This window comes from Gadus chalcogrammus, chromosome 14 (genome assembly GCF_026213295.1).
Source record: "Gadus chalcogrammus isolate NIFS_2021 chromosome 14, NIFS_Gcha_1.0, whole genome shotgun sequence".
In the NCBI taxonomy this organism is placed as follows: Eukaryota; Metazoa; Chordata; class Actinopteri; order Gadiformes; family Gadidae; genus Gadus; species Gadus chalcogrammus.
Window position 1 is genome coordinate 16,259,759 of NC_079425.1, and position 14,737 is coordinate 16,274,495.

At 41.4% G+C, this 14,737-nt stretch overlaps 1 protein-coding gene across 1 annotated transcript; it reads left to right on the top strand.

Moving 5' to 3' along the window:
* Positions 1 to 31: 31 nt before the first annotated feature.
* cdc42se2 (CDC42 small effector 2) lies at positions 32 to 14,287 on the top strand. The gene is made up of 5 exons (XM_056608476.1): positions 32 to 139; positions 1,318 to 1,578; positions 9,843 to 9,944; positions 10,024 to 10,102; positions 10,436 to 14,287. Exons 2-4 carry the CDS (start codon positions 1,525 to 1,527, stop codon positions 10,096 to 10,098), a joined length of 231 nt encoding a protein of 76 aa, XP_056464451.1. The 5' UTR covers positions 32 to 139; positions 1,318 to 1,524; the 3' UTR covers positions 10,099 to 10,102; positions 10,436 to 14,287.
* Positions 14,288 to 14,737: the final 450 nt, after the last annotated feature.

Below are 14,737 nucleotides of genomic sequence, written 5' to 3' on the forward strand. Positions count from 1 at the left end.
GCCACATACTAACGCTATTTGACGCCATGACGTCAAGTAATCAGCGTGGGGAAAACTTCCGCATCTCTACTGGATTTGGTTCGTTAGCTTCTAGCTCGAGTCGTTTTACTTTTTCTCGGAAATTGACTGCGATATTCTGGTACGTTCTCCCTGTCTTTATACTGCAAGCCAAGCACCCAAAAGCAGCTCACCAAGAATCACATCCGTTAATGTATGAATGTGTTTTAATCACGCTGTAACCCCTAGTAATAATGCTGTAACTCGAAAAACCGTTTCGAAAACGAAATAGCTGCAAAGCTAATGCTAGGTTGGCCAATGCTAATCGTATCCATTTATGTCAGATAGGTTTGCGAGCTAGCTGGTATGCTAATATATTTTGATAAAATGGTAATGGTAATGTTTGTACGCTATTGTTTTCGAATTGTATTGCATTAATAACTGAATTCATCTACAATGGAGATGAAGGGAGTGTGGTCGATGAGTGATTTGTTGGTAAATAGCGGATGTACAAAGATGTAAACACACCCAATTTGAACAATTCGTACTGTCTGTAACGTTACACACCAGCTGCAGCTCTACGAGGACTCTTATGCTTTTTTTTTTTGCATGGGGCTCTTTGTGTGTCCAGAAGATTGGGTTGAAACGTATTATGATATCACTCACTTTAGCCAGGCTCAAGATAAATAACTTTGCATATAGTTTAAAAAAAACAGTTTATGAATTCGCTTTTATCTGCATCTGCCAAAGGCAGTTTACACTTTAATTTTAAGTTAAATTGGTTGCACTCAAAACCTGTTCTCTTCTAATACCATGGTGTATGAATTTGCTTGACCAAGTCTTCAGAGGTCTTATGACCTGATACTAATCACACTTTTGAGGTATGTTCGTCTGTTGCCTTGTAATGTCAATTCAGTAAGGGTGTGTCTCAGTGTAATGCCATTTTAATATTATCTCTTTGGTTCAACAAGGTCAAGAGAGTAAGGCAGACCATAGTTTGAAGAATGATAACTTAGACCAAATATGTAAGACAATGTCACAGAATGTATCATGGGATCAATGACCAAAACGCAAGTTAAGTCAGCAGTAAGAGCAGAGAGCTCTGAGGTTCCTTCCTCTAAAAGATGTCTCGGCGCTATTACAAAAGGGAGGATTTCGGCCCACACACGGATCATATCACCACGCATCACCATGGTTTACAACATGTTAGTCCAAACCGCTACAATAAAATACAAACAAGCCATATCAGGTGGCTTTAGTAATGACTTGTTAATATGAATACACAACTGTTTTATTGTTTGAATGTTTTGCTTGTCACAGGAGAGGGGTGCCTGAGGCCAGGAGGAGCTGTCCCTGTGTGTGCGTCAGCTGTTTGGGCCCCCAGAAAAACAACGGCTGTGGCTGTGTCTTCCGGTTCCCTGCCACAGTGGTTGGTTTGTGACGCTGTCAGGCAGGAAGTCAGGACGTCAGAAAGAGAGCGAGACAAGCCAGTGAGGAAGTTGCTGTGGCTATTCAGTGAGCCTCAGAATGACTGAGTTCTGGGTGTGTTTCAGCTGCTGCATTGCTGAGCAGCCTCAACCTGTGAGTACATTATATGCAGACACCAATGGCTCTTTAGAGGCCCTTTCTTGGCTCCAACAATGTATTCCTGGCATAAATTGTTTTTCAGGTATCTGCCCTCTTTGCATATCTTCCCTGTCTTTTTAAATTTGCATGCTAGAAAAGTAGGTTGGGTATGGTGCAGTTGTGTACATTTCAACTAAATTGAAGGACTATTAATCAGGAGGATTTGTTTTATAATATAACCTACCGTTATGTCATCTCAGAGATAAAAAGATATTTAAGGCCAATAGACTAAGGAGAATTGAGACCCCTGAGTCATTTGAATATGTGCATCATTATAACCGCCCTGCACTGTTTGTATGATCTTTCGTACCTTCTATCAAAAGATTAAACATGCTTCAAAGAAGGAATATAAAGCATTCAAAAGTTGTTAAAATGATTGTGTAAGTCTTACATATTTTTTTGTGACTGTCGGGAGCGTATAATAGCCACCCTCATGAAGTTTAAAAAATACATATATTTTTGCCTCCTGCCCCATACATGTGGCGTGTTCACCACTTGCTTCATGTGCGTGCAGGACCTTTTTGTCAGACAAGCAGCACTGCTGAGATAAACAGGTTGCCATGCTAGCTTTGATCACAAAACATGACTGACAGTATTTTTGGGCCCGATTACTGATCACCAAAATCATGATCTGCCAATCGCAGAATGGCAGGGGAATGGGAATCTTCCATATTTATCTATGTATACTGGTTGAGGGCAAGCACCAGTTTCTGTTCCAATAGAGTTATGCGAGTTCTCAGTAAACGACAATGAACATGAAACTGCATCCTTTGCCATTTTTACAGCGACCGCGTCAAATCCTGGCAGTGTAGCGCAATGTTGTAGACGGGAGAACTCCTGCTGCCACTGTCAAGTTCTGCTTTAATGTGCGCGCGACGCATGCAATGGGAAAAAAGGTTGCTCGAGTAATTTACGTCACGGAATCTGCGCTTTTGTGGTACTAGGGTTGGGTATTTTTCCATTTGAACCGTTACTGGTACCTGGAATTCGGTACATTACCCTGCATAACAAAAAAAAGTACAAACCTCTATTTCAACATTGTTTTCTATTCAGTACATATCACGGCACACAAAATAAAATCTCTCCCCCCCCCCCCCCCCCCCCCCCCCCCCAAACCCATCCCTACAATTTCAGCATGTCCGTCTGTCACCGTAGTGTGTGGTCGCTGCCATGTGTGTCTTGGAGGAAGCACGTGATATCCTCTACAAACTGTAAGCTATTGACTAAACTAACTTTAGAGAAGTGATATGAGTGGAGGTGCTGATCTTCACTAATATCTATGGATTGCGGATTAAGTTTGTCATGGCATTCCAAGTTTAGGACTGTCCTTTACCTGTACGATTTTGGGCACTGAAATTGGTATTAAATGTATTCCTAGTAGGGTCAGGCGATATATCGATTGTACTGAATTTATTGGTCATCATTGGTTGGACAATTGCTGCCGTTCCTTTCATTCGGGGGGGAAAAAAGCATTTCTTAACCCATTCTTTTTCGAAGGCGGGAGGGGCAAATGAAGACCAATGCATTAAAAAAAGATATATATATATATATATATATATATATATATATATATATATATATATATATATATATATATATATATATATATATATATAGCACAACTTAAAGAGGGTTGCAAGTAGTGATGGGAATCGAGAACCGGTTCTTGTTCAGAACCGGTGCAGAGTCAACCGATTCCTTGGCATCATTAGCAAGCCTGCTTAACGATTCCACTTATCGGTTCCGGTCGCGGCAAATGCGCCATTACGTCACACACACGCTGCTTTGTTTTGGTTAAGAACGCAGCAAACATGGTGCCGCCGAGGAAGAAGCGCATTGTGCGTTCACACCAAACGCGATGGGGCGACAAGATCCCATACAAAGGGAATTTAGAGACGCGTATCGGGCGAATTTTTCGTGAGAGAAAACCGGCGACAAGTTTTTGTCGTGATGACAGCCAATCAGCGTTCAACTGCGTGACAACTGAGTGACATATGTAACGTAACAGCCAATCAGCGTTCAACCGTCAAACTCTGTGCAGTGCAGTCCGGGGTGAACTGCAGCACGGAGGAGAAAGTGATAGTTGCAGTTTGCGACTCCCAGAGCTCTATATATAATATAATTTTATATATAATATCACGGCCAACAGCTCTGTGCGCCTCCGGATGGCCGTAGCGTTGGGAGCTTTCATAGGGATTGGGCTTCTCTGGGTTTGTTTACCGGCGTTGCTATGGTTTCCGGTCGTGTGTGTTCCAACGGTTTATTAGGTAGGCCCATCTAATAAATCTCTGTCTAATCAATACTTCATTTTGTTTATGTCAGTTGAATTTTGTTACAAGTTGAATGCAAATGAGCACTGTTCGCATTCCAAAATGCACAAGCTCTTACTTGACTGTTTTCAGTCTGTGTTTTTAGTTATATGGCACATAATGATGGCATTTGGGCTTAAAAAGCCAAACATATATATTTTTTTAGAGCTGTCAGTTAAACGCGTTATTAACGGCGTTAACGCAAACCAATTTTAACGGCGTTAAAAAATGTATCGCGCGATTAACGCAATTATTATATTTAAACAAAAAAAAAAAGTTTTTTTTCTTTGGCTAAAAACAAAGAAGCAGTAGCCTGACTGCTATGTTCAAATTACATTTGTTCAAAGCAGTCGTTTAATTGCACTATAGGCTATTTTTTTAGGCAAGCCGATGCACTTCACCATGTTGATAAGAGAATTAAAATGAGAATTAGAATTATGGGACAAAAAAATCAAGGGATATTTAGCATATTTAGCGATTAATCGTGAGTTAACTATGACATTAATGCGATTAATCACGATTAAATATTTTAATCGCTTGACGGCTCTAATTTTTTTGTCTAGACCAATTGATTTGAAAATGTACAATTTCCTAATTCTAGATGCACTTCTGATCAGATATTAAAGAGATTTAATGCAAACAAACACATTTGTACTTATTTTCTCACCCAATGAGAATCGATAAGAGAATCGATAAGGAATCGGATCGATAAGCAGAATCGGAATTGTGAAATTCTTATCAATTCCCATCCCTAGTTGCTAGTCATAACTAATTGAAAATGTACTCAAAACTAATGACAATAGGTCACAGAAGTCTTCGGGGTGGCCGCATTTTATTAAAAAAATCGGTGCTACTTCATGTACCCCCTCCCAAGATATTTTGTCAGCCGAGATCCCTCCCAGTCCCAGTCATGCAACTGTTGGCAAATTTCTCCGCACAAAGGGACACCAGGGAAGTTTAGAGCATGAAGAGGTTATGCCATTAGTAAATTCCTCCTGAAAATGACAACATATTGACGTTTCTCGATGCGTTTTCTTTTTCACGGTTTCTCTTTTCTGTTTTCAAATTTTCCTGAGAGAACCACTGTAATATACGACGGGGCCTGACAAGCTTCGTTATTTAAGCTCTGCTTCTCCCACTGCCTTTCTCCAAACAGCACTTACTTACTAGATATTAAAGGTTGTGTCATTGATGTTGGGTGACTCACTTGTGTTGGTATTTGAAGCGAACAAACATAAATCTTTTTTTAAATAAACAGAGCCAAGTCGCCCCTCCCTTCCCTGTTTCGTGCATCCAGAAAAAACTATCGTGAACACAGTGCAAAAACCCACAGCACCCACCCCTTGTTGGTGATTGGTTGGACTATTATTTATTTCGGTTTTGAGGGGTTGTTAATACCACTTGTTTTTGTGTACGATCTCGGAGCATAAGCTGCATACAGGGATGTGTTTTTTTGACGGCCTGCTGATGGGGTGGGCAGTAAGCGGATCTTGAGGAAAGATCTGATGAATGGGATAATTTATGTTTCGGCCTAGCATCCCTGATACAATTTTTAAGGCTATCAGCTGGAGTGTACTGTGGCGATTTTAGTTAATGAAGAGATAACTACCAATCAGTTGGTCGTAGGGTTGATCAAATTTCTATGTCTTCCAAGATTTTCTTAGGCTGACTACAGCACTAGAAATAATTATCCTCTAAATAATCATTTAGAGGAAACGGGAGCAAAGTCTCGTAAAATGGTTTTTGAATGTTCCACTTGGCTTAGAATACATGTATTTCCGTGATGTAAAATCCCTGTTAGTATCCCCTTCAATGTCACGACCAGGCGGCGAAATTTGTGTGGACGTTTAGAGCTCTGTCTGGACAGCGGTTGACTGCATTTTCCGATGGAGGGTAAAGCTTCATTTTTTCAGGGTTTCTTGTTGAATGCACTTTTTTGTTGCTGAACTCTTTTTGTTTAGGGTGATTGTTGAGCTTAAGCTTGATAGAACTAGGCTACAGTATGTAGACGGCAGGCCTAAATCAGGCCATGATTTACTTTTCATTTAACAGCGGTTAAAAGCCTGTCTGCAATTGCGTGGTTTTAATCATAAGTGTTGTTTTTCCCCAGTTTTGCACTTTAAAACGGTTTAAATAGAAACTACCTATAATGTAAACAATGATGTTTTAATGCAGATATATGTTGCATATGGGTTGTCCTTCATATGAGTCATTATTGGATAATTCTTATAATTGACATTTCTCTGGGCCAATCGGAATCTCAGCACGCTTCAGAATCTTGAAGCACGACACAGTGCCAACTGAGCTCGCCGGATGAGACGCCTGGATACCGCGCGAGTCGGATGGAAACTCTTAACATCAATTTGAAGTAGGGGTGTAGGCCTACGGTATAAACGGTGTAGAAAGTACACCAGTGTGAATTTGCGCTACGGTATGTATTTTGACGTTACCGTGTGACGGGTAGACAGTTGTGTGTGTGTGTGTGTGTAACGCGTAACAAAGTAAGTTACGCGTTAATACAGTAACCTAACTACTTTTTCATGTAAAAAGTAAAGTTACGCGCAACCACTGAAAATATCGTAACGAAACATAGTTCCTTTTTCAATTCAGCGCCATGTTACTTTTCCCAGGGACAGATTTGACAGCGATACTGCCTTCTCAGGCAGTATGCTTTTGCGCAAGCACGCAGGCGCGCAGCAAGCGCTGATGTGTGCTTGTGCAATACTCCCTTCACGAGCTCATTCCAATCCACGCCGTACGAGACAGACGCTGGTAGAGTGAAGCTGTCTCTGCATATCAGACATTGCTTCCGCAGGCATTTTGAAAGCCAGTCCTTACGACAAAATGCCAGTGGTGGAACGAGATAACAAACACGGTCACTGATTAGCTGTGTAAGGACATGGTTCCCTTTTAAAAATGTCGATAGAAAGGGCTTTAAAGAGATGGTCAAAACACCCGATCCCAGGTATGCGTGTCCTGCCCGCACACACTTCAGCCAAAGTGAGATGCCATAACTATACGGCAAGGTCCGCAAGCAAGTGGAGAAACAAATCCATACTATTAAACATTAGTGTTTTTCAGAGATGGAAGTTACTTGAAAATTCAACGCTGAGTACTGCAGGAACGTAGACCTTGCATAAACTTAGCACATTCTAACAACATGGGGCTATTTAGATAAATAATCTGGCAAGGGTGTTGTCCTAGGCTAATACACAAACAGCACATTTCTGTATAATAAAGGGCTACATTTTGCATCCAAGTCTTATTTGAAATCTTCCCATTGTATTGTGTGCTACAACCTCCATAATGAATATTCACACTTGACACTTTGGCCGTGTTCTGTAAATATTCTAGAACACTCCGGGTGCTCCGGCAGGAGTCCTGGAGCTCTATATCTAAATAATATCATATTATACATAGATATCTAGATCATATAATATATATTATCACGGCCGACAGCTGTGTGCACCTCCAGACGATATTATGAATTTCAGACGACTGCGTCGAGATCTCCGACGTCTCTGGTTCTTCCACGTCCACATCAATCTGAAGTAGACAGAACCATGACATGGAGGAGAAAAGGATTGTTGCCCGCGATTGTCTCCCGCTGGAGCCTCGCTGCCGAGGGACCCCCGCCTCAATTACAATTAGAGCATTTAGCAGACGCTTTTATCCAAAGCGACTTACATCGGTTAATACACACATTGACACACCGACGGCAGAGTCAACCATGCCAGGCGACAGCCAGCTCGTCAGGAGCAGTTAGGGTTAGTGTCTTGCTCAGGGACAGATCAACACTCAGCTAGGAGGAGCTGGGGTTCGAACTAGCAACCTTTCAGTTACAAGACAACTGCTCTACCTTCTCAGCTAAACCTCGGCAGCGGGCAGCGCTTCGGCACCACCGCGTCCTGCAGCGGGCAGCGCCGAGGCGGTGACCCCACGGCAGTGGGAAGCGGGGCTCAAGCGGGAGACAATCGCTGGTAACAATCCCTTTCTCCTCAATGTCTTGGTTCATGTACTTCAGGGAGTCAAAGCCAAAGTTCCTTTCCCCCAATTCCTTCTCAACCATGGCTGAGATAACCCCCACTATGAGTCTCGTTGTGGAGAGACGAGAGACGAGAGTCCGACGTGTTATCCGCCATAACGCCTACAGCAGAATGGTTATCCAAATAACAAAGAAGAGTACAACACTTGCGTTACAGTCCTGGAGCTCTATATCTAAATAACATTATATAGAGATATCTATATCATATAATACATATTATCACGGCCAAAAGCTGTGTGCGCCTCCAGATGATATTATGAATCACAAACGACTGATTTCTGATTCTTCCACTTCCACATCAATCCTAAGTAGACCGAACCGCGCACTGCCGGCTGCCCGCTGTCGGCTGCCTGGCAGCGGGGCTCAACGATGGCTGAGATAACCCCAACTACAGTCTCGTTTTGGAAATACCATTGAGTTATGCGCCAATACACCAACATCAGAAAGGTTATCCAAATAACAAAGAAGTGTGCAACACTTGCATTACAGTGTGTATAATCACACACACGTGTGGAGCTCATTGTCTCATTGGCGGGCCAAATTCTCTGGGCTGGCAAGACAGAGAAAGGCGAGGTGGCATCTCCCCTTATGATGACATCAGGGGAAAATTTCAAAACTGTGCGTCTGAGCTTCGTTTTTTCAAAGGCGGAGCAGTATGCCTAGTGCTCGTTTTACACCCAACGAAATTTCAAGGCTACTGGGGGAGCATAGGTAGGCTAGGGGAACTCGTATTAATGTTAGAAAACCTCAAAGTGACATTTTCATGCCATGGGATCTTTAAAAAGGGTAGCTTTCAAATGGAGAACCCTGTTGGTGCCCTATATGAGCGGTCCCCAACCTTTTTTACACCACGGACCGTTAATGTCAGACAATATTTCCGCGGGCCGGTGTTGCACCGTACGCTGTTACCCATCATAAAGTGTGACACCAGGGCTCGCTGTTGTATATTTTCAGCGTAGCTTAAAGCGTAGACTGAGTTCACTACTAATAAACATTGTATCGCCATCGCTCAGTCGGGATGGGATCATTCGTTTTGTTTCACCGGGCGTAGCCCATTTACTGGCTGAAGCAAAGCGGTCAGTAGTCAAGACCAGGTCTTGTCGAGTCTTTCTCCTAATAGGTTAGAGTCCAAGTCGAAAGAAATAATCCTATTCCAGACCAATTAGTTACCTGTTTATACTTTTTGTGTGATGCTAGAGACACAGTATATCTTCTATTATAAGATGATTATTTAGGACTATTATTTGTAATGTGCAGTGCAGGATCAAATTGGGTCATATTGTTTAATTCAAGTATAGCCTTTTGACTTAAAAGTCACATAAAGCTGAAGCGAATGAAAAACGATGAGCTGCATGGATCATGCATGTTTTGGCATACGATTGGTTACCATGCACCAGATTCAATGACCGTCCTATTTCTAATGAATTAAACCAATGCCATTTTCTGAACAAGCTCGCTTAATCAATTATTGGGTTTTAAACAAGGAATTACTTTTCAAGGCGGCAATAAAAAAAAATATATATTTAAGTTATTTATACTCCTTCGCAACCCGGTACCATATGATCCGCGACCCGGCCGGTACCCTATGAACCACGAACCGGGACCCATATGAACCGCGACCCGGTTACCTATGACCCGGGACCCTATGAACCGCGACCCGGTGCCAGGTCTCGCCCTCCGGGGTTGGCACCACTGCCCTGTATGACCTAATGCTCAATCCTATCTGATATCTGAAAATATTTAGTTTGACTGCATCATAATCATCATGTCATGAGTTATAAGAGTTTGATCTGTTGTCTGATCTTGTTGTTTATATGACCGTATAATATTTTTCGAATGCTTTCTCTATGAATGTTCGATTCTAGAAGCGGCGGCGGCGGATAGATCGCTCGATGATCGGGGAGCCGACCAATTTCGTCCACACAACCCACGTGGGCTCTGGGGACATGGGCCTGGGGCTGTCCTCGGTGAGCAACACCAAACCCGACACGCACTGCCTGGAGAGCTGTCCTCCCTTGAGACTGATGATGAGTGTTGTTTTGGCAGGTGGACCTGGTGCAGGCCCAGATGAAGTCTAAAGGAGGATACTGTCACGGCGCTTCAGAGGGATCCCAGTTATAACTTGGTAATGTGTGTGTGTGTGTGTGTGTGTGAGCATTCTGACGATGGTGAGTTTAGATTAACATTTATTTATTACTAGTTTCTTACAGAAGCCTCTTTGTATTCTTTCATAGTGTGTATGTGATTGTGTGACTAGTGAATCTGCTAATAATGCTACTTCCTAAAACTTATAACGTAGATGTATATGATTACATGTCATAAATGTCAATAAAAACTGATGTTAGAATAAAAAGTTGGCATTAAACAGAAGCTTTTATCCAGAGCGACTTACAATAAGTACATTTGTCAGAAGAAACGGAAGATAATTTATTCTTTATTTTTTCTTTTCGTTGCACAGAGCATCCAAGCAGCCTGTGGATCCTACTTTCATTGGTTGAGGAAGTGTTTTCCAAAGCAGTTGTGTCTGTTACGGACAGCAGGACCAAAAGATGAATCCACTGCTTTTCCATAATGTTGTACATATCGTTTCTGATGTTCAGTTTTTTTGTTTCCTTCATTTATTTTTTGTTTAAAATGAAAGCACTGTTATCCATCACCGGCCATTTGGTTGCACTGTAAAGATTTTTGGATAAGAGATTTTTAGGCCAACTTCAGCTCTGTCGTTGAATGCTTGAGGGGTATGCATGAGGACATATATTTAGATCTTATTTTGCTGTTATTAGCCCATGTTGGATGACTGTATTTATTATGAATTGTAAACGAACCTCAAGGTGGCTGGGCCACTCTACAACATTCTGTTGAGTGTTGTTCATTCTCAGAGGTTGCTCAGACAGACAGGTAGAGGTTCAACGCTATTGGCTTAGCTGCTCTCCGAGGAGCTCCGTGCTAAATGCTGTTTTGTATTAAACTTGAAGTTGAGTAGAGCACACTGGAGCACATCTTAAACACTCAATGTTGCTTAGGAATTTCCCATTGATTTCATCTGTGTTTTTATATTAATTTTGATCTAACCAGAAATTATTTTAATAAACAACAAACTATAATCTTCTGGACGGTTTATTTCTATTTAATTTTTATTTTTATCATGACAGTCTTTCCACGGTCTATGTTATGCAGCACTTCTTTCAAAGGACATATTTGAGACTTTCAATGCCAAGCCCATTCGCCTCAAAGCATCTTGTTTCAGCAGTGGAGGAAGGCTTGTAGGTTTGGTGCTACACTGCCCTGCGCTTTAGCTTGGATCCCTTGGTTCACTGTGCTTCTTTAATCTGAACGAGCCGGGACACATTGTCCAAGCTGATACTGGTAGTTTGTGGGAGTTGGAAGGGACACTGTTTTATTCACGACGGAAAACACTTAAACTTGCTTGCATGATGGATTTAACCTTAAATATACTCCTGCGTGATATAAATGCAAGGTTGAATAATACTTGTAGAATTCCAAAAAAACAGCAAAAGCGACACAACTGGCAATTCTTTAACAGACCTGGATTTTAACAATATGCAAACTGCTATTTCCATATGATGTTATTACTGAATGTGTATGTCATGTTAAGCTCCGTGTGCATGAACTGCAAACTTTACTCAACTTCAGGGTTCACAAGCAAGCCGTTGACAGTTAACATTTGGATCTCTGCATCTGAAACACCCGGCTGTTGGTGCAAAGCAGGCGGCCGTGAATGTAGTCTCTTATGTGGCCTTCACTGGTCTGAGTTCTCATCTGGAACTTTACAACAAAGTAAAGTACATTGACTTTGTCAATGGAAATAACAGGTGAACACAGATGCACCTGCAACTACAAACTACAAATGCACAGATTTTACTAATCACAAATATATACACACACAGATCCTTTTCCTGTCCCATCTATTCATATCTGTAATGTATGGAACTGCAGAGAATGAAATGACTATTTGTTAATTGAATCTAGAGGGTTTCTGGCTACTGTATTTGATCTGAATTTATGCTATCATATTCATCCACCAGCCATTTAACATCTATTCCAAACTTTTATTTTTCTATTCCTATTCAGAACAATAAATGAAGTATGTCCAAGTTTAAAATAAAATCTATTATGGATGAAAGATGGTTTATAATAGGATCCCCCTTTTCTCCAGCCTTGGTGCCCTCTCCACTTAAAAAACCCTTCACTTAATCCTCCTAAAAGATCCTTTTCATCAGTTAAGGTTTCTTGCCTTGCATGAACCAGCCTCCATGAGTCCGGTACTGCTATGTAAATTGTTCATTGCTGTAAACCAAATTCCCTAGTTTAGATTTAATGTAATTGAACACACCTGCTGCCCCAGCTGTCTAGTGTGAGAAGCTCCATATATTGGAACTCATTATTGTATGTGAAGGGGGTCGAGGAAGCCATTAAGTGGCAGCATAACCGATATTGAGCCTATTGTTAAACATGCTTTTGAAACTGAAGCAATTCCCATGCATCTATTCTAGTAACCACCCCCCCCTCGCTTCCCTCTTCAGGGACGTGTGCAAAGCAGTACAAAAGTGAAACAGGGTCATTTCTCTATGAATGAACTTGAATGTGTGATGCTGCTTTATTTTTTATTAATTTTTGATATTGCCTGTCAACATTTATATTATCTGATTATTCATAAAAAATGAAGTGTACATTTTACTTTTTTTAATTTATATCATATTTCAAGTCTTTGTAATATATAAATGTATGTCTTCTCTTAAATTCCTTGAAATTGATGTTTAAAACCACTTTTTTGTTTTGCTTTTTACATATTTGCTATGAAGTATCCGATGTTGAACACATTTATTTATGATTTATTTTCCCTGTGTTACTTGTCCACCCCCCCCACCACCCAATAGGACCTGAATCCCTGTAATAAATTGATGTTGATGTTTAACTGTTGTCCCAGTTATGCTGTAGTTCCACACTCCTGGGCTTGCCTTCAGTCCTCTGGGCTCCAGAGAACGCAGAGGAAAGGTATCTTAGACACCCAGTATTAATAAGTGTATTAAAACCATGCCCATTGAAGGGAAGGGATGGAGATCAGTCTTCCGGATTTCGTTCAACCTTACATTGGTAGCCGATATTTTAGATACAAACATCAGGCGATGACTTACGGGTCAGAACGCCCCAACATTTTACACACAACCCTTTTAATAGTCCCTCTAGTCCTTCTCAAAATCCTCAACATCTAAGGATGGGTTGTTTGGACGTGACTTCACCAGGTCTGTCTGTAGTAGCTCACCCCCCACCCCAGATACTGGGGGACTGAACTGTTTAATCTGTGTGAAGGTACTACAGTGATACCGCAATCATTTATTTTTGTTGTAAATTGTCTCATATCGTCCTATTTTATGGTTGCACGCCATCTCCTTCATATAAAGATCCCAATCCTATGCACTGGAATATGTTTATTGATTCTAGTCCCTCTTGCCCATCTCTGTGCCAATTGTTATTTTGTGAACAGTGAATGTTTTGTTCTATATAGACTGTGTCTTGTCTTGAAAGCTAGATGTTCTGTAGCTCACCTTGCTCTGTGTATTAAAATCAAATGACTCTTGTTTGAACTCGCGTGTGACCGCTGTGTTCCAAAGGACACCTGATTGGTTGATGTTCTTCGTCTGGTTGTTATGCTCATTTCGTTTTTTTATTTTAGAAACACATACCTACCTTTATAGATGCCTCTCTGTAACAAAGGACGCTCACTTTCCTGACACATAAATCAGTATTGGTGTTGGCGCATGACAACGTTCTTTGTTGCCATTAGTTGTATTAGCAAATTGGGTTTGAGAAATACGCTTTCTAAAAAAAAAATATGGCTTCCCGGTGGCTCAACGGGTAGAGTGCGTACCATTAAGGCCTAGTCCTGATCGCAGTGATCCGGGTTCGATTCCTGCCCTGATTTGAGCTGAAATCTCAAGAGTGGTTAAAAGGCCCCATGCAGTCATGCCATCAAATAAACCTTTTATTCATGTTTGGAAAAGGTTTCACTTGGGGCCAATAAGAAATTACTTTCATCGACTTATAAAGTAGTACATGCTGTTCTCGAAAAAGTCCTTTATCTTGCTCTTATTCAGGAACATCTTTCTTTCGCAACACACAATGTACAGTTAGCTCAGAGTTTATTTCCGGTAGTACAGTACGGTAGTAGCACTCAATGACAATTAAATGCCTTTACATTTGTATTAAGAAACGTCCTCTTTTTCCCCTTACAAGGTTCAGACAGTCATGACCCCCCCATACATAAGGGCTAGTTATGGCAAGTGGTTGACTCAGCAATAGCCTGCACCAGCAGCTCGTGCACGGGCATGTCTCTCTGTGTGGGAGCCAGTGAACCAGATTTCTTCAGCTAACAACAAAGCTTGGAACAGGACCTCTGTAGCTCAACCATACGCCCTGGGGTCGGGTTCTCCTCACACTCTCTCTCGCTCTACCTCTCTTTGGCTCTCTCTCTAGTTCTCTTTCTCTCTCCTTGTTTGGTTGTTCAACTCACACTGACAACCAAATAAGAAAGCAGAAACCTTCCATCCAAAGTGGTTTACAGTGATGGTTAATGAAGGAGCAGTTGGGGTTAAGAAGTTGATACAGAGACAGGTATTAGGGTAGGTAAGGTTCAAGAGTTATAAAGAGTAAAAGTTAAATAAATAAGCAAATTTAAAATCAAAATGTTCTCATTCAGAGGCAAGCGCATTTCCCTCACTATTATTGTTTCTTAAATCAT

Bases quoted from the DNA above. Each gene is read 5' to 3' on its own strand.
- cdc42se2 (XM_056608476.1), top strand. From the start codon at position 1,525: ATGACTGAGTTCTGGGTGTGTTTCAGCTGCTGCATTGCTGAGCAGCCT. The intron at 1,579-9,842 runs GTGAGTACATTA...GTTCGATTCTAG, and splicing joins TTGCTGAGCAGCCTCAACCT to AAGCGGCGGCGGCGGATAGA. The intron at 9,945-10,023 runs GTGAGCAACACC...TTGTTTTGGCAG, and splicing joins TGGGCCTGGGGCTGTCCTCG to GTGGACCTGGTGCAGGCCCA.